The sequence below is a fragment of the Castanea sativa genome, chromosome 7, assembly GCF_040712315.1.
Source record: "Castanea sativa cultivar Marrone di Chiusa Pesio chromosome 7, ASM4071231v1".
Lineage (NCBI taxonomy): Eukaryota > Viridiplantae > Streptophyta > Magnoliopsida > Fagales > Fagaceae > Castanea > Castanea sativa.
In genome coordinates, this window is record NC_134019.1 from 43,218,731 (window position 1) to 43,239,271 (window position 20,541).

General features: G+C 33.5%; 1 protein-coding gene and 1 long non-coding RNA gene across 2 annotated transcripts; one reads left to right on the top strand and one right to left on the bottom strand.

The window, feature by feature from the left end:
* Positions 1 to 1,472: 1,472 nt before the first annotated feature.
* On the bottom strand, positions 1,473 to 8,678 carry LOC142643331 (uncharacterized). Its single transcript, XR_012845841.1, has 4 exons — positions 5,366 to 8,678; positions 3,211 to 5,267; positions 3,058 to 3,124; positions 1,473 to 1,800 (listed from the first exon to the last, which is right to left on the bottom strand). It is a non-coding gene; the product is annotated as an uncharacterized LOC142643331 (long non-coding RNA).
* A 7,025-nt stretch (positions 8,679 to 15,703) lies between these two features.
* Positions 15,704 to 18,584, top strand: LOC142644509 (disease resistance protein RUN1-like). Its single transcript, XM_075819098.1, has 4 exons — positions 15,704 to 16,034; positions 16,147 to 16,652; positions 17,153 to 17,447; positions 18,118 to 18,584. Exons 1-4 carry the CDS (start codon positions 15,704 to 15,706, stop codon positions 18,582 to 18,584), a joined length of 1,599 nt encoding a protein of 532 aa, XP_075675213.1.
* Positions 18,585 to 20,541: the final 1,957 nt, after the last annotated feature.

Here is a 20,541-nt window from a genome sequence, read left to right on the forward strand (position 1 = left end):
GATAGATGCATGTAAAAATAACAGATAACTAATAATAATTTGCCACATAAGAAAATTATGAAAAATGGTGTGGTAAAAATTGTGGTCCTAAAATAGCTCGTATCTCATTCTTGTCATGTTCCATCTTCAAGTTAGAAAAATCTGTGGGATGGAAGCAAGACAAGTGGTGGAGTGAGGTAAAGACATTTCATCCTTAATGAGATGGCTTTGACATTCATGTGATAAATATAACGAAAATGAATGGATGGAGGTGAGAGTGCAAGGAGATTAATGTTTTGGGACGTTAATTGAATATATATATATATATATATATATATATATATATATATATATATATATAATGCCAAAATGCAAAAAGACGGCATGGGGTTTGGGTTAGTACTATCAATTTTGTATTATTAACCCTTGAGCTTTAACAATTGTTCCAATTGACCCCTACATCTTAAATTTATTAACTTTAACTAACAAAATTTGTCACGTGATATTCCAGGCCATGACCATTTCACTATTAAAAAAAAAAGATGTATTTAAAAAATAATACGTGCACGACACATGACAATTTTTTGTAAATTATAGTTTACGGAATTGAGATGAATAGGTCCATTTGGAAAAATTTTAAACTTTAGGATTCGCAAAATTAATACCATATATGTCAATTTGCAACTGACCTAAACCCCATGGGATATTTTTTCCATTTTTCCCTATAACAAACCACCATAAACAAAACTTCATGGTAAATTAAAGTTTGGAGAGCTGAATGGGGAGCATAAAGGAGGCCGGCAAATCGACATAGATGTTGTTGGTGGTGGACGCACCATACATGGTAGCAGCAGCAAGGTCAAGATCTTCAAAACTTGATTTTCAATTCAAAGATTAACGGAATTTTGGCATAATGGTCAACTTGAACAATTCTTAAACCTCGAGGGTCAATAATACAAAATTGAAAAGTACTGAATGAGTACCAAACCAGCATGTTGTCACTCTGGATTAGTAAAAGCAGGGCAAGAAAATTTTCCATTCCATGAGAGAAGAGTTTAATGTGTTGCATGAAATAGACCACTATGCATGTATGGTTGATCTGTATGTATGAGAGAGGTGGAAGAGAAACTAATAATAAGTGTAGGAGATGATGGACCTAGTATGTTCAGTTTGCCACTGTCTATGCTGCAGAGGGAAATGGAGTTCATACATTCAATTGTGAAACATCTCACTATAAAACAGTAAATGTATACAGAAGTACAGACAGATTTTGGACTTAGAAATATATGTACTAGGGCCTTGACATGCAATACATAATGCTCAAACCATGCAAACATATTAACAAACGTCTATATAAAGAGAGTATATATCCAGTACATTTCAATGAAGGCTTGTATCACCTAATGGTTTAAAAACCTGTTCCCATGAAAAAAAAAATACAAATAGACAACTCAACATAATCCCAATTTTAAGCTTCATCTTGGATATTAATATAAAAAATTATTCTATATAAACCAGAAAGTTCAAGTCATTTTCCTCTTTTCTTTTCTTCTTTTTTCTTTTTTTTTCATTGATTAAACTTCAATAGTTCAAGGAACAAGAAAATTAAAAAAAAAAATTACAAAAGGAAGGGTAGCCCTTTCCTTTTCTTTCCAAGTCCTCAAGTCCCTAAAATATTACTCTAAAAGGGTCACAAAATTATCCTAGATCTATATAATTACACAATCCCAATCAGGAGAACCTTAGCCTTTGTCTCACATGAATACAATAGCCATTCTGAAAATAGCAACCCTTGCATAAGCAAGAACTCTAATCTATTTCCTGTTGACAAAAAACATTATTAAAAAAAGGTACTGCAAAATCTAATGCAAGGAAAAAAAGAAGGAAAACTCAAACATATCATACAATGATCAACAAAGAACTAATAGCATCGAAAATTAATGTTCCAATTTAATTCAATTTGTCAATGGTGGTAATAAGTTTGTGATTACCACAAGAGTCTCAAAATCAAATCACTATAAGGTGTCAATAGTTGACTGCATTGATACTACTACATGGTTAGTTCTAATCTAATAAGAAATAAATTATAAATGTACTATATTTACCATAGTTTACACTAGAAACATGTTGCTAAATTAAATTTTCAAAAAAGAAAGCAACATCAATCAACTAATCATACCAATTAAATAACCACATCAAACATAGTGCAAAAATGATAAGGGCGCATCTAAGCCAAAGGCAAACAATGCCTATTAATCCATTGTCCATTTTCTTGGGTCCATTAGCTATTATAAGATTAGTCTTTTATTTGCCTATTATATTTTGTTTATTATTGTGTCTTGAGCATTTTGTATCCATTTGACTTACATGTGCTTCATATAATACTTTATGTGCATATTATGCAAACTTGACTATGTGCGTGTTCTATATAAAAAAAAATCAACTAAGGAAAAAAATGAAACCAAATCAAATGGTGTGTGTATTCTGTGAACAAAACATGCCCAGCTCATATATATCATTGTCTTTGTTCAAAATAAAAACACTTAAAATGAAACAGAAAGAGCACATCATATGGTTATAATTCTTAGAGCATTTTCAAATTCATGCTATCCCATTATTTTATAATTATCAAGCAACATTATTGCAACACCTTGAATTTAAAGGCCATTAGTTCGAATCCCCCCTTTCCCCTTTTGGCCCAAATCAAATCCAGATTTCCAATTCTGCCCACTTGTTTATTCTTGTCTAGGTGATTCCTACTAAATTTGAACAAAAAGCTCTTTTACCAATGAGCTCTATGCCTCTATCCCAAAGGTTCCATACCTCAGTATTGTTACAGTTAACAAACCATCAAAATTTTTAACACAATAATTAGCCAAATTACCATCTCACAACCATTTCATTCACATTAAACACACAAAAAACATTCAAACTGTTACTACTAGTAACAGCCTATATGCATGTGTCTATATATATATATATATATATATATATATATATATATATTGTATTAGTTAGGAATATTTGACAATGTCATCAATAAAATTTATGCCTAGCAAGATGAAACAGAAAACGTACCTCAGTAGGAAGGTCCCTTCAATCAAAGTTCGGTTTCTTCTGCTTTGATGTATAAAATCTAGCATCCCTGTGAGTGTTACATTTAGAAGGCCATGGGTTAACTCTTTGATAAGATGTAGCCTCTTAGAATTTTGAAGAGAGGTAGAAACTTACAGCAACAGGGCATCCAAGATTTCTAGTTTGCAATCCATGGGATATTTTTCAGTCGAAACAAATCTGCAATATTCAACTCCATAAAACCTTGAGCGTCCTTGTCCTGCTTTAATATCTTTACTATTTATAAGAGGATTTCCCTTTTTGGATTATACTTTTATGTGATTAAAAAATAACCATAAACCTTAGGTTGGGAAAAAACTTGAGGACAACTCAGTAAAAATATATCTCCAACTCCACTTAAAATGCCTACAAAATAAGACATTCTCCTACTAATATATATTTTCAAAACAAACTTATCCAAGAAAATTTAATAAAAAAAATGACACTAGATAAAAAAAAAAGTCACATCTCACGCGCAAAGCGTGTGTGATAAGGCTAATGTGTGTGTGTGTGTGTGTGTATATATATATGCAACAACTTATGTGCATTAGTATTTTCCCTTATGTATATATAACATTGTCAACTACAGTGGTATTTATATTGCTAGAAGTGCCTTTGATCTTCTAAATTTACTAATAGTGAAATGTTATGGTAGAATCCTTTTGCAGGAGTTAGTACATATTTGCCTTGATGAAATGTTGTTGCATAATGCAATATTGTTTGTATTGGTGGAATGATGCACTATTATTATCATGTTGTGTTAGCAAACACTGTTTAAGGTTATTATTAATGATATTTTGGGATTCCTAATTTTCACATGGGGATTAGTGAGTTTTGACAAGGGTTGTTCTCACTAATCTTATGCAAGATATATATATATATATATATATATATATATATATATATATATATATATATAACAAGCATATCTAACAAGGCTTCATCATTCCTAAATGCCAAATAATTCCTCAAATTTTGGGAGGGTGGAAGGAAATCCAACACAAAATAATATAAAGGTAACCCAAAAACAAAAAAAAAAATTACAAGATCTAAAAGCCTTCACTTAAAGAATACTCATCACTTTGACTAGCCAAAGAGCTTTCGCATGAGGGACTTCAAAATGACCATCATCTTTATCGATATATAGAGAGAGATGCACAATTTAGGAAGTAAAAGCAAATGAAATAAACAAATTGCAACTATCATGCAATGCTGATTAAGCACGAGTAAAGGAGACATGAGCTAAGGTTCCTCCATCTATCAGTTGTTTGCATCACGGCTATAAAACTAATCAACCACCTTGGCCAATGTCTGGGGTCATGGGGTCATTGGGGTGGAGTGCATCACCAGTTTCACATACATTGTCTTTGTTGATGTTTCCCCAAAGAAGCTCCCAGTGATGTCTGTACCGTAATGGGGGTGATATAGTGCAATTCAGTTAAGTTGAGAAGCTCACGCAGGAAAATACGAGTGTCCATGCCAAATCTTGCGACTGAGTGATATTGCGGGTGTTGTAAGCTCCTTGGATCACAAATTTCCTCTCTAATTTATCCAAGAATTCCAAATACAGCTGTTTTATAAAGACCAAAAAAAAGTCTCATTAGTTCCTTTTGTTCCTTATAATGACATAGTTTTACTCATTAATGAAACAAAACAATCTTTATGAGAAAGGGAAGAGTTAAGAGACCAAATCCTCACAGGAAAGTGCATCTTCTCCAACCACAGTTTTCATTGCCTGGACATCTTTCTCAATAGCATAGTTTGCATATAGCTTAAAATAAGTCTAACAACACTTGAAAAGGAAAGAAAATAACAAGTAATGAAATTCAACCCGAAGGATGGCTTTGGTTTTGTTAAAACAATTTAAAAGCCATTTTCCTTGAACTCGATGTGATTCTTGATGAGCAATAATATATTATGAGATTTCTACACAATTCTACTACCAAAAAGGCTCATAGAGAAAACATCTTAACTATGAACTGAGATTAACAAATCAATAGAATTGGAACTTTGGGGAAAAATTTGCATATCAAATCTCCATCAAACAAGAAGATAAAAGAATGCTGGTGATAATCCCTCCCAGGAATTCTGTGCAGATGTTGTCCAGTTCGTGAAGGGCTTGATACCCAGTTTATCAACAAGGCTAAATATGTTTCAGTGAGGATACCAATAACCTGCAAAGTAGAATCCAATTTCATTGTCGACCTCATACAAAACAAACATTCAAACGTCATAAGAGAGATTATTTTAAATGCAATATGTGAACACATACCTATAATTGTGGCCAAACTAAATGCAGTAGGCACATCTCTGCCTCGACAGCAGCTCTGGCTGCTGCAATTCCAAATGCCACACTCTACATAAAATTTAAACCTGCACAAATAGAAGCAACCTTCCCACCAACCAAGCAATTACGAGCCCCTGTGAGCCTCACAGTCACAACTGATGCTGGGGAAATGCACAAAAAAAAGATGAGAATCTCTTTCCAAATCTGTAGTACCAAACCAATGTGGATGAGAGCTTGATGTCACAATCTTATAAAATTTCCCACAAGGGCCACACGGTTTGATTCTCTCCAATCCAATTCTCATGAAGCTGGATCCCCCTTTAGTGCATAAGAACACTCCATCTGAAGCTGAACCAAGGGTCAAAACAACTATTCTGATACCCTTTTCTAGCAAAAGCCAGTTGCTGGTTTTAGTTTTTGCAATAATGATTGTGTCGAATTTTTATTTTCCCTCTCAATCAGAGGAAACCCATTTGCACAAGATGAAGCAATTCCCAAGGCAATAAGTTCATCTTCATTAGGTAAAGCCAGACTTACCGGCAGAATACATCCATATCAGTTGGAGGCTTAAAAAATGTGAATAAAGTGCAAGATCATGAGTAGCATGTCTTCTTATCAGTTTGGCCAATAAGGTCAGTCTCAAATGCCATCTCCTTACCTTGTAATCGTAATGTGGATGGTGAGGTAGTGGGTTCAAGACCCATTAGAAGTGTGTGAAACTTACTAATAAAGAAGACGATGTGTTTTTTTATGTTTGAGTAAAAAGAGTAGTGGCAGCATAAATTAATCCATATCCTAAAAGTTTTGCTAAAATATGTCCTGACAATGTGCCACACAAAATGAGGTGGCAGAGCAGAACTCGAAACTTGGAAATGACCACTTTCTCAAAAATCCCCAAGCTTTAGCCTTCAACCTAAGATGAACGGATTTTGAATGTACATACATACACCCAAAAGGCATAGCACTCACATATTTGGCAACTGAATGGACTTTACAGCTGATACAGGCACAAACCAAACAGGAATGCTAGATTCTTCCACTACTGGGAAATAAACTAATATAGATAAGAGAAAAGTGGAGAATCATTTCAGATCAGAATAAATGAGAGAGAACCCTTATGTACTGTTTTCAGTCAATAGCCAGTTGTAAACCCAGGAATGTAATTCATAACATCAATTGTAGAAATCCCTCTGTATCATCTCCTCATGATAGGTTCTCTTACTAGGGTTGAAGAAAACGTTTGTGACATCAATTAATGTTTTCGAAGAAAATGTTCATGGTCCAAAGAAATAAAAAGAGTGGGATTGAAGTGCATTAACTCATTGAAATAATCTATCATGAAGGTCCTGTTGCCTTTAGCCTAACACAAAAACAAAAGTTTCTAATTCCATATGAAACTTCTAGCTAACTGCACTAGTGCACATAACATCAGCATGGTCTTGAGTGTTATACTATCCTCTCTAATTAAGTCATTTCATCTGATAGATAACTCCAGATTCAAAACTTTATTTCTCACCCTCCATTCCATTAATGTGGGAAGAGGAAGTGCCATTTAAGATAAAGCTGATTGGCAACTCTATATTCAAACAAGATCGAAGAATAGTTGAGAGGAAACTTAAAGATTAAGGTGATAAAACTTAAAGTCAGAGCTCCAAGTTTACAGACACAAGTGGACTAATACAATAACAAGGTAAAAACTGTAAATTAATAGGAGCCATTGGTCGAATCATCCCCAAAAGCCAACAAAAATTGCTCCACCTTTGACACCAAAAGAAACAAAACTTTTACAAACTATAGAAGCATATGCCATGGGCTTGGGAAGCTAAATTTTCTCCACCAAAACACTTCAATTTAGAAACAATTAAAGAAGTAAAGATTGAAAATCTTTACAAAAGAACACCCCTCTTCCACCATCAACATCCCAGAGAGCACAGTTGAGTCCCTACCGTGACATAGGCAAGGCTCTGAGAGAGAGAGAGAGAGACATTACCTGTCTGTGTCTAGTGCAGTGGCAGTGAGAATGAGAAGGTGAGACCTGAGAGAGTGAGAGAGTTGTTTGAGTTATTATAATAAGGAACCCACACCCACCTGAAATTCATTTAAAACTTTGCCTGTCACTTGTGCAAACTGCCTGTCAATGTATATCCCCCCCTCTGTGATATATCTAGTAATGTACTAATGCCTGAGCAAACAAAGAATTCATGACATCAAATAAAACATGAAAAACAAAAACAAAAAAACAAAAATTGGGCACCTGTACTCCAAAGTAAAGAGGAGAGAAACTGTTACCAAATCAACCGAACTTACAAATATGCAAGTAGCTGCAGAGGATTCCATCCACAGCATTAAATGCTTACACTTGTTTATGTCAAGTTAAATCAAAACACCCCCAGAGTGTAAAGATGTTAGGCCAGTAACACTTCTCAAAAGAGAAAACTCTACGTCAGAGCTAAAAAAGCAAAAAATTAGCTTATAAATTAGTCTCAAACACACAAATATAAAGATGTCAATAGCTATAAATATTGTAAATTTCATTAACATATCATGAGATTTGGGCTAATGCCAACTAGAGTTAAGATTTTTTTCAAAACTAATTAATTCGGTCCTTAAATTCAACTTAGTTTCTAAATACTGTTAGGCCAGTTAGTTGTTTTTCTCAACAATATTTAGAAACTTACTTAGTTTTAGAAACCAAATAAGTTAGTTTTGAAAAGTCTTTTGAACCTAGAATCTAATTTTACCTCCATAAATAATATTGGTATTCTGCATTGTCAGAAAAGTAAACAAAGCTAAGAGTAATTTGCTATGTCATTTTCTCTACTGAAGTTGGTGGAAATTTCGTGGAAACAGCATAGCTATTGACATTTAGCGCAGCCAACCTCGAGAGAGTGTCTCTTGAGGATGGTCACAGAGTCTCCACAGAGCCACTCTCTCCTTTCATTATCTCCTCTCTCTAACTCTCTGAGCTTTCAGCAACCATGGCCAAAGCTCCAGCCCCGAAATCGGCCTCTCTCTCTCTCTTGGCTCCTCTCTCCTCTCTCCTCTACTCCTCCATGGCCAAAGCTCCATCTATCTCTTTCTCTTCTCCACTTTCCTTTTCTATTTCTTTTAATATTTTTTTGGTGGTTTTGGCCGGTGGTGGGTGGCAGTGGTTTTGGGCTGGGTTATGGGTGGTGGGTTGTGTTGTAGCTTGTGGTTTGCTGGGTTTTTTCTATCAGCTTGTGGTTGGGTGGTGGTCACGGTGGATTTGGGTGGCGGTCAGTGGCGGAGCCGGGAAATATTTTGCAGGGGGCCAAGGGAACACAATAAAATTCTTTTGTATAAAATAATGACTAAAATAAATCTTAATTTTACAAATTAACTTTAACTTAAAAAAAAGATGCCTTTAATCTATTTAATGGCACTAAAATCACTTATAATTGATGAGAGGTGCTACGTCCACAATATTTTTACAACAAATCATAGGTAGTTAGTTGTTATAGGTTCAAATTTGAATCTAACACTAAGATTACTTTTTTGTCCCAACAATAACAACCAGTAACAACTTGCCACTTAGGATTTGTTGTAAAAATGTTGTGGACATATCATTTCTCATAATTGATGCTAAACTAAATTGGTGCAATTAACATGAGATGTCATTTTTGCATCAATTGTAAATCTTTCCCCCATAAGTTATTACAAACTAGTGGATGTACCACGCGATGTGCGTGTTCGCTATTACTTATTTTATAATACTCCTATGTGTTATAATGTTTAGAAATTTAATTTCGATTATGTATTATACGCCACTAAAATAATGAATAAAAAAAATTATAAAACAATATATCCATAAGTAACCATAATTAATTAGACTCTAAAATTGTCATTGGATGCCCTTTTTTGTTTGATCAGGTGTATATATGTGTGTGTGTGTGTGTGTTTATTAAATAAAAAAAGATACTCAGTGTTATCGAGTCATCTCACATTGATAAGATGTAATATTGAGAAGAAATTTATCACTTGCTTCGAGACACTAACTGCCGCATGCAGTTTTAATGTTAGCATATAAATGTATTCCTTTATCTCATCCTCATTCTCCTATATATATGTGTGTGTGTGTGTTTATCAAAAAAAAAAAGGTGTACATGTATATTTAGTTCTTACATTTGATGTATCCAATATAAAATTTTTTATTATTTCCTTTTTTTTAGAAGTATTTTTTTAAAAAGAAAACATGTGAACTTTTGAAGGCTAAATATCTAAGATTTAAGGTTTATAATTTCTAATTCGCAAAACTAAATATACACGCTAAGACATTAAAAATAAAACAATAATTGAACTGAGAAATATAAACTTATACTATTTCATTCTTCAGGTTGAATACTTTCCAAAAATATAAATAAAGACAAAAAACACATACCTTTTAGAAACTTCATATGTTGTTAAAGTATTGTATCAAGATTTGATAGTATTATTAAGAAGCATAGATCATTAGCACCTGAAACCAAAGCCAATTTCATACTCTTTTTTACACTAATTTTCTCACTCTTTGTCTCTCTATATCTCCATTCCTACTTTTCTTTTGGCCTTTTGATATTTTGTGAAACTAGAATATATAAAAGAACATGAAAACTAACTTTGAATGAAGATAACTTTTCATTTTTTAAATTAATGAAATTAAAAGTGGAAGAGTTCAAGAAGTTGGGAAATAGAGTAGAACCAAGCCTTTTAATTTTATGCATTTATGGCTTAAACTAATCATTGATAAGAAGATGAGAGGTGAAAGGCTAAATGAAAAAGTACTCATACAAAGCGCTACATGGCAGAACCTCATGCACTTTTGCATGAGGTCTCTGCTTTTATATATATATTGATTGATTATAAAATCTTAAATATTAAATTTTTAACCTCAATTGGGAGAATTAACAAGTTTATAATGATAATTTAATTCCTACCTCTTTCGGTCAAAAAATGATCATTTAAATCCAAGCCACTAATATCAATTAAACAAATAACTAACAAATTACTATTATCAAATTATAATAAATTTCATTTAAGTACGCCAAAAGTGTTGTAGCTGAATTGGTACCTCCCCATGTACAAAGTGCTTGGGGGTTTCTAGGGGAGAAAAGGTTCGAGCTGCGAGGTAGTTACTTTAGTTTTTAGGATTGGAATTGTAGTATATATTTTTGTCAAAAATATTAGGGGGGCCCCCTGGACCCCCTTGGCTCCGCCTGTGGTTGTGGTCAAGGAGGCGGCGATGTTCAGGTAGTGGTTTTTTTGAAAGATGGTGGATTTTGGTGAATTTTGGTTTTTTTTTTTTTTTGGGGGTGTAATTTTGATTGATCTTTAGGATAATTTTTTGCAAATTTGGTTGGATTTGAGTTGGGTCATGAAGGCCGGCGATTATGGGCGGATTTTGGTTGTTAAAATTTTTTTTGTTTTGTTTATGGGTACAGACTGCAGATGACAATTTTGACTCACTCCTCCATGCTTCTCCCCAAGTGTGCTTTTCCCACCCCACATAGGTGGTGGAGTGGGGATGGGGTGAGATTTAATCCCCCACCACGAGACAAGACGGGATAAGTTTAGATATTTTACCCCCGCCGTGATAATAACTATAATTGTAAATTTTTCATACCCTAAATCTCCTAAATCTCTATTACTTAAACAAACAAATCAATACTAGCTGATAATAAGCAAAAATAGTTAAGTCCAATTTGTCCATAGAAGTCATCCATAGCAAAATAATCATCCCAACATTAGGTGGTCATCCCCTCTTAGACGGTCGTCCATGGGGGCAAGGGTCGTCCGTCCAAAAAGTCCCTAGATGACCCCCTGACCCTTAAGAAATTTATGGATTTCTTCACCAAATCTTATAAATTGGACCACATGGAACTATCTTGTAGCATTAGTAAGATCTTTGTTCATTTCTCTGACTTCCTACTTACTACTTGTGGCAATTATAAATATCCTAACTCCTACAGTAGTTAACAGGAGTTAATCTTCCATAAATACTGGGGAAGTTACAAGACAAATAACCGCCCCGAGACTTACTATATAAGGACCCATCCACATTGAATGAAGGTAGGTAAGTTTTTGATAAATCTTGAAAAGTGGGAATTTTAGAATATAATAAATAAACTAACTTTGGCATCGGAGGGTTCTTGGCCGGTCTACCCCAGTCACCTTTGATCGTGTGTTCTTTTTTGATCGTGTGTTCTTTTTTAGGCCTTCCAATCAACCATTAGCCCTTTGAAGCCCGACACATTCAGCGTATTGATTTTCTTTGCATCATCACTAGCTTTACTTAAATGCATGGATATTAAGATTCTTCTTTTTGTTGTGATATTTTCTTGTTAAAACACTTGGATATTATTATTCAGATCTCGCTAAAAATTAGTTTGACTTGATCAAATTCATTTAATTGTAATTTCAAGTATATTTATATTAATGAAATAGGTTTTATTAAAAAAATATTGTAATAATTGTAGGGAAAATTAATACGAAGTATAATTTTTTGGGGTGGGGCAGGGCAACGAAGTTTTCGCCATCATACGGGGCGAGGCGATGGTGAAGATCCCATCCTTCAACCTCGCCCCTCCCCATTGCCATCCTTAGTTCAAATGCAGGGAGAAGAGAGACAGAGAGAGACAACAAAATAAATAATTTTTAATGTATAAGATATATTATTTTAATGTGTTGAATCTTAAAATAGAAGATCTGATGTATTGTAAAGTGGTGTGTTAAAATAGATAGTGTAGATTTTGGTGTGTTAAAATAGCATTTGGCATAAAATAGTGGATGCACTCTAACTATTGACATTTAGCACAACCTACCTCAAACATTAGGAGGAAATTTGTCATTTAACATGATTTTAGCAACTATTTAGTTCAAGGTTGTCAAAATCGGGATCCTACGTAGGATCGTGGGAGGTAGGTAGGATCGGAGATTGTAGGATCGGATCGTGAATCGTAAGATTCTACTTATTTTCAAATTTTAAGCAAAAAACCTATTGATAGTGACTTTGTATGTTATATAATCACTTAAAATATGAATTCATCCATTAAAAAAAATTGCATCATAAAATGTAATTTGCACGCACTACATCGTTCTTATGTCATTCTAACGAAGCAAAATATATTTAACTTTTGACATAATGTATCCAAAAAGTTCAGTACATGTTTAATTGGCAACTAAGTACCAAAATATTATCTATACATATGGAAAATGTTTTCCAAATTCTAAATTCCAAATCCAAAATAAGTTAGGTTAGTTAACATATAAAAACTAGCTAACTACAAATTTACAATATGTAATCCAAAAGAGAATTCTCAATCTAAGGTAAACTAGCTAATTAAACAATGAAGATCCTGTTTCATAATTTTTCAAATTTTACTTAATTTAGTTAACAAAATAGAAAAATAAAAACCTTAAAAGTTTTGTCAAAATCATATCCACAACACAACAATATGGAATCAAGCTATCAAAGTACAAATAAATGATAAACTACTAAGTACTAACTACCAAAACAAATTACTAGAAAGCTTAAAGGCAGCGATGGCTCGTGGCAACATCATTGAGAGGGCCGAGAGGTGTAGGTTTTTGACAGAGGAGTGAGGAGGCGTAGGACTGAGGTGCTGGGTTTTTTACTAGGTTTTTTTTTTTTTTTTTTTAAAACGTTAAACTTAAGTTAAGAAAGCTTAAAGGCAATGATGGCTCACCATTAACAGGGTTGAGAGGTGCTGGGTTTTTGATAGAGGGCTGAGGAGGTGCGGGACAGAGGTGCGTGCTGGAGCTTTGTGTTTCTAAATAGTTTAGGTTTTGTTTTTGAAAACGTTAAACTTATACTATAGGTTTTTTTGAGATTTCATGTTGACATATGTTTGGGACTTCAATTCATTATTGGGCTTCTAAAACCTGTTGGGCTTGTAGGTTTAGGTTTACCCAAATGAATCCCACTTTAAAAAAAAAAAAAAAAAAAAAAAAAAAAAAAAAAAAATTCATGTCAAATGATAGGATCGGTAGGATCCCATACGATCCTACGATCCTATACGATCCTAACATTTTTGCGATCCTGCTACGATTTTAAACTTTTTGGTGAGATGGGATCGTAAAATCGTGTGATTTTACGATCCGGATCGCAATTTTGACAACCATGATTTAGTTAGTTGGCATGTTTTTGAAACATTTTAGTAAACTAGCATCTCGAACCTTAGAGACTCGTGTTCAGTGAAGAAACTCGAATCTTAGAGACTCGAGTTCCAAGCTGATGTAAAGAAAGAAGAAGAAGAAGAAGAAAAAGAAGAAGAAGAAGAAACCCATATCCAACGGTAGGACGATAGGAACTCAAGTCTTAGAGGCTTGAGTTCCACGTGAACTTTTTCTTCCAAGTCAGATTGCCACCACTTGGTACTCAAGTCTCGAGGCGTAGAGACTCAAGTTCCTTCATTGAACTCGAGTTTCAAAGCTTCAGGATACTAGTTTGCAAAATAGCTTTGCAAACATGACACCTAACTAAATTGTTCCAAAAATAAAGTTAAATGTCAAATTTCCCCAAACATCATATGTATAGTTACTAGGAGAAGAGAAAGTTTTGTATGTTCTTGAAGCTTCTCTCTTGGCATGATTGGCATTGTTTGCTACGGTACGCTCAAGCCTTAGTTGGCTACCTCGTGAGTTTTTTGCTCCTTCATCGGCCATTTTCTACCCCTCGAATGTTATTTACTAGTCAATCAATAAACTTATTTTCTATACACTATTTTAGATTACAAAATTTTGAAATTTTAACATTTGATTGATAATATAGCAATTGATTTTTGATTTTCTTGCAATTTTGCAAGCATGAAAGATATAATAAAAACATGCAATTCAACGGTCAGATTTTCAAATTCACGCTCAATATATATATATAAGAAGTTTGAAGAGGTTCTTTCTAAACTAGTTTGAAGAAAAATTTTGTTCAAAGTCCCCAGACTTATTTCTTCTTTGAGTGGATACCAAGACAATGTAACAAAGCCGCTCATTTGTTAGCAAAGTGGGGAAAGTCCAGCTCTAGGCTAGGTTTACTTGCACTTGAGGAGCTTCCTCCCTCTATCTTAAATGTGGTTACTTTTGAATGTTTTATCTCCTAGCTAGGTTTCTTGGCTTTTGTTCTAGCATGCTGGCTAGTTTTTTGTGTCCAGTTGCTGGTTGTTTTGCTGGTTTTGCATTTGGCTGTTGTTGCCTAGCCAAAATGGCACAATAGCACTATTTATCGAAATATATATCAATCTACCATTGTTTCAGAAATTTATAGGGATCTACCACTTTTTAAGTACTCAAGTTTGGGGAACTCGAGTTTTCCATGGTACTCGAGTTCCATAGAAAAAAAAAATGGCTGGATTCCATTACGATAATGAGTATGTATCTCATGATTAGTCTCATGCTTTCATGGGTTTTTTTTATTTTTTATAATTTTAATGGTTTGTCATCACCGCTATATGAAATTGTTCTATTTTGATAGTATCTTTAACTATGAAGGTAGTCGCAAGGTAGGTTACAAAGAAAATTTTAATCTTACCATGTAGAGTTTCTTCCATGTATTTTTTGAGAAAAGATTTAAGAAAAATCTCTTAATCGTTTCAATCAGGAGTCATATGTGGGTTTCCAATTAGTTTGGTTACTCACCTATGCGGAGTTTCAAAGCAACTACTTGATAGAAGAATAAAACTGATATCCCCTCCAAAAAGACAAACTATTAAATTTAAATATAGTTTGGTTCCCAAGTTTATGAATTATGTACTTGCCACTTACTTTTGTTAGGTTTTAGATCCCTATAAACTAGATTGTTTAACCTTATTAATTAAGCAAGTGAATACTTAGATTTATTATTCAGATCTAAGTTAAAAAAAAACAATCATATCATGCAAAGCAACAGAAATATAAAGAACACCACGATATGATGACTCAGGAAAACCAAACCGCTAAATAACAATAACAATAACAATTACAATTACAATATTACAATTACTATTACAATTACAATTAAAATTACAATTACAATATTACAATTACTATTACAATTACAATAACAATTAAAATTACAATTACAATAACAATTACAATTACAATTACAATTACAATTAAAATTACAATAACAATAACAATAACAATTACAATTACAATAACAATAACAATAACAATAACAATACCAATAGCCATTACAATTACAATATTACAATTACAATAAAAATTACAACATTAAACCGCACACGATTATTTGTTGCTAAATACCCAATTAGAGTAGATTCTCGTGCAACAAAAATAGAAAAGCTTTTAAATATTGAGTTAAATGATATTTGAATGGTGGCGATCCATGGCCTTACGGTAATAGGTAAGACTACAATCGCAAAAGCTATATATAACAAAATTGCTGATGGCTTTGAAGGAAGCTCGTTTCTAGAGAATGTTAAAGAAAGGTCTAGGACAAATGATGGCATAATACAACTACAGGAGGTACTTCTTTCTAAGCTCTTAGGGGATGGAAATTTAAAGGTGGACAACATATCTAGAGGAATCACTGTGATAATGGAAAAACTTCGCCATAAAAGAGTTCTTTTAGTTCTCGATGATGTGGATGAATGGAAGCAAATAGAAAATTTGCTTGGAAAATGTTATTGGTTAGCTCCGGGAAGTAGAATCCTTATAGCCACAACAGATAAGCATGTGTTAACCACTCTTGAACAAGATACTCTAATCTATAAGGTTGATGAAATGGACTAATATGAAGCTTGTGAACTTTTTAGTTTGTATGCCTTCCAAAATGATGAACAAGGAAGCTTACTTGCAACTTTCAAAGCAGTTTATCAATTATACTGATGGCCTTCCACTAGCTTTAAAAATAATAGGTTCTGATTTGCGTAGAAAAAGTTTATGTGAATGGGAAAGTGCATTAGAGAAGTATAAAAATATTCCCAACAAGGAAGTTCTAAAAATACTCAAAATTAGTTATGAAGGATTGGACCAGAGTGAAAAGAATATTTTCCTTGATATTGCATTTTTCTTCCGAGTGAAAAAGAAAGATTATGTTGTAAATATATTGGAGGCATGTCATTTATTTCCAAATTATGGTATTCCAAAACTTATTGACAAGTGTTTGATAACTATTGATTGGTGGGGCTATTTATCAATGCATAACTTGCTACAACAAATGGGAGAGGAAATTGTTCAACAAGAATCACCACAAGCACTTGCAAAACATACTAGACTACAAGATTATGTTGATGCTTGTACTATACTAAGTGCAAATATGGTATAAGTCTTTTTCTTCACTTCTTTCCCTCTTTTGATCAATTTAGAAGAAATTAATTACTTTATTTAATTTTTATTAATGTTGAAGCAATACAAGCTTATAAACATTTTTTTTGTTTAATTTTTTTTATATATTTTTGGAAAATTCAATTGCGTGGTGTTGTTCACTTAATGCTTTGTCCAACCAAGGAACGAATAAAATTCGAGGCACATTGTTGTGCCCACCTAAACCTGTAACATTGGAACTTCATGCTCAAGCTTTTAGAATGATGAAAAATATCAAGTTTCTTATAGTTGATAATGTTATATTGATGGATGTCTGGAATATCTCCCTAACAGTTTAGTATTACTGGATTGGCCTAATTGTTCCTTTTCCTTGCCATCCAATTTTTGTCCTCAACAGCTAGTCCACTTCAACATGCCACATAGTAACATTAGAATACATAAGTTATTCAAGCAGGTATGATTATTAGTTTTCTTAATTATGATTTATTTTTGCAGTTTATTTTAAAGCTTGTTGAAGATAAATGTTGTTTCCTTCTACAGTTTTTGCCTTTTGAAAATTTGAAAGAAATCAATCTCACAGATTGTGAATCCATCCAGAAACTACCTGAGTTACGGGCTCCAAATTTAGAGATATTAGACCTTTCTGATTGTACAAATTTAGTTGAGATTCATGAGCCTGTTGGATTTCTTGATAAGCTTAAATATTTGAATCTTTCTGGTTGCCAAAAACTTAAAGCTCTTCCCAAAAGACTTAAGTTCAAATGTCTTAAATACTTTAATCTTCGACACTGTGAATCCATTTAAGAATTACCTGAGTTGTGTGCCCCAAATGTAAAGACACTATACCTTTCTTATTGTAAATCCTTAGTTAAGGTTCATGATTACAATAACAATAACAATAACAATAACAATAACAACAACAATTACAATTACAATAACAATAACAATAACAACAACAATTACAATTACAATAACAATATTACGATTACAATTACAATTACTATGACTATTGCAATTTCAATTACAATATTAATATTACTATTACTATTACAATTACATTAACAATATTACAATTACACTATTACAATTCCTATTACAATAACAATTACAATTACAATTACAATTGTAATGCACAAACCCATTCTCCCCCTCACCCCTTATTCATGTAATAATAATAATATTTGCTTGTTAATTGTAACGCACAAACCCATTCTCCCCCTCACCCCTTATTCATGTAGCAAAAGGGTAAAAAAAAAAATATTGCAAAAAACTATATATCTAGAATTTTGCTTATCTTCATACTTACATTTTCCAGCTTATCCATTTCCTAACATGCTTTTTATGCTATGTGTTTGGCAGTTGTCTTGAATCTAAATTTATCCAGGAACTTATCAAACGAATATCAAGTACAACATTAAACTGCACACGATTATTTGTTGCTTAATACCCAATTGGAGTAGATTCTCGTGCAACAAAAATAGAAAAGCTTTTAAATATTGAGTTAAATGATATTCGAATGGTGGCGATCCATAGTCTAGCGGGAATAGGTAAGACTACAATCACAAAAGCTATATATAACAAAATTGCTGATGGCTTTGAAGGAAGCTCGTTTCTAGAGAATGTTAAAGAAAGGTCTAGGACAAATGATGGCATAATACAACTACAGGAGGTACTTCTTTCTAAGCTCTTAAGGGATGGGAATTTAAAGGTGGGCAACATATCTAGAGAAATCACTGTGATAATGGAAAACCTTCGCCATAAAAGAGTTCTTTTAGTTCTTGATGATGTGGATGAATGGAAGCAAATAGAAAATTTGCTTGGAAAATGTGATTGGTTAGCTCCGGGAAGTAGAATCCTTATAACCACAACAGATAAGCATGTGTTAACCACTCGCAAACAATTAATAGAAATAATAGAAGTCCTATAAACAAATAGAAAGAAGTACAAAGTGTGCCGTATAAGAAAGGTGGAAAAGAATTAAAAGTCTAAAACTTGTGTTAATGACAGATTGTTGTAGACAATAAAGGCTATCCTGCAAAGAAGATTGGGTCTACTAATCATGTTGAAATTGCATCCTTTATTGGTAACACTTCTGATTCTCTCATGTCTCATTGCCTCCGTACTCTTTACTCTCTACATAGATTGAAATATAAATAACACAAACAGAAACAATAGACACCATAGGTTAAAATTCAATCATAACTCTAAAACAAAGAAAGAATTGATGAGGTATCAAAAAAAAAACTTGAGGAACATTAATAGTTCTATGCCAATTAAAAATAACTAATGTCCACACCGTTATAATTCCACACAATCCAGGGGCTCCAACAAAAGGCAAACACAAATAGAGAAACCAAGATTTTGAATCAGGAATTTAACAAAAAACCAAAGGCACGAATTTAAAAATTCTCATTACGGGGAAAAAAAAAATTCTAACCCAATTACTGTAGCTGTAAGTGCACAAGTGCACCTGGACCCAAAGACAATCACGGGCTCAGGCCCAATAAGCCTTAAACAATGAAATTTGTAGAGTGTGGGCTTGAAATCTAGATTAGAAGTACTGAGAACTTAATAACAGGCTAAAATGTGCAAACACTTGTAAATAACAAATGATAATTGCAAATAGACCTCCTCGGACGTGAGCCGAGGACTACTTCTGTATTATTTATTTTTTTTTTTTTCAAAGGTTACAATCCTCTTTTCCTAGTTACAGACACCCCCCCCCTTAAATACTTCATTTTCTGATGTTTTATCCACGTGTTTGCTCAAACCCCCTCCCCCCGAGATATTTCTTCCCTTACTGCATTTGAATAGTGACCAAAAGTTTCAGTCTTACTGTTCAGGGGTCACTTCCCCATTAATGCGGCCAGGGAGGTAGGTGCAGAGTCTTTAATGTGGAGGTGGCAGCCTTTGCTCTTGGTGTTTCTCAAACACCGGTGTATCTAGAAGGTTCAGGGTTTCCCCCTTTTAACCAACAGTCTTTCCAGAATTCTGCCTTGGCCTTCGTACTGAATTTACGAGTTTTCTTGGGTCTGTCTGAGGAGAAACTCACCCTCGGATGTGTCCGAGGAGAAACTCACCCTCGGATGTGTCCTCGGACCCTCAGCATATGGGCCGATCCGCAGTACTAACAAGTTCTTAGCCCAAGAACAGATTGGCCCTCCTTGCTAGAGCCCAAGGGCCCAAATGCCCACTTGGGTCCTTTTACGCCCCACAGTAGCCAAATCCAAATCTAACTGAAATACATAAATCCAAACCTATCCAACCAAATGACTAAACATAAAATCAAGTTATGGCATAATTTGAAAACGAATAAACAAAAACCTTTACTTGTAGTGGTTCTGGCTACATGACAGATGATCTACTTGTCTTCACAACTTACTGAAATTTCATGTTGTTTAAATACCAGAAGTAATCCACAATTAGAAAAGTATACTAACACATGTAATTGAAATTTGAGACCAAAAAAAAATTAGAACTTGATGCATTTCCTTATTATTCTTTTAGATTTCACAATTTAAACCCATTAAAATCCAACATCAAAAATAACAAAATCAAGACTTAAAAGTTTCTTTTTAAAAATATACAGAGAAAGTTTTTCTATTAGATTTCAAAATCCCACAATTTCACTCCCCTTAAAAAAACTGTACAGATAAGAGGCCAATAAAACTCAGGTAGGATTTTCATATTGTGAGTGTTTTCCTTGATTTTAACAAATAGAGAGGAAAAGGGTTATGAATCCAAATTCCTAAATTGACAGCAAACCATAATCAAAGAGAATATAAGGAAAAGAAATTAATACCTTTGCTTTGATTAAATTAGAGACTCTAGATTTGCAGAGAAAGAAATTGAATGATTTAAATCCAGAAAAGAAGAATTCAAAC

What these genes read in the sequence shown, in the direction of transcription:
- LOC142644509 (XM_075819098.1), top strand. Translation starts at nt 15,704, where the DNA reads ATGGTGGCGATCCATGGCCTTACGGTAATAGGTAAGACTACAATCGCA. An exon ending in CTATACTAAGTGCAAATATG is followed by an intron (nt 16,653 to 17,152) that starts GTATAAGTCTTT and finishes TTATTTTTGCAG; the next exon opens with TTTATTTTAAAGCTTGTTGA. An exon ending in ATACTTTAATCTTCGACACT is followed by an intron (nt 17,448 to 18,117) that starts GTGAATCCATTT and finishes CAATTGGAGTAG; the next exon opens with ATTCTCGTGCAACAAAAATA.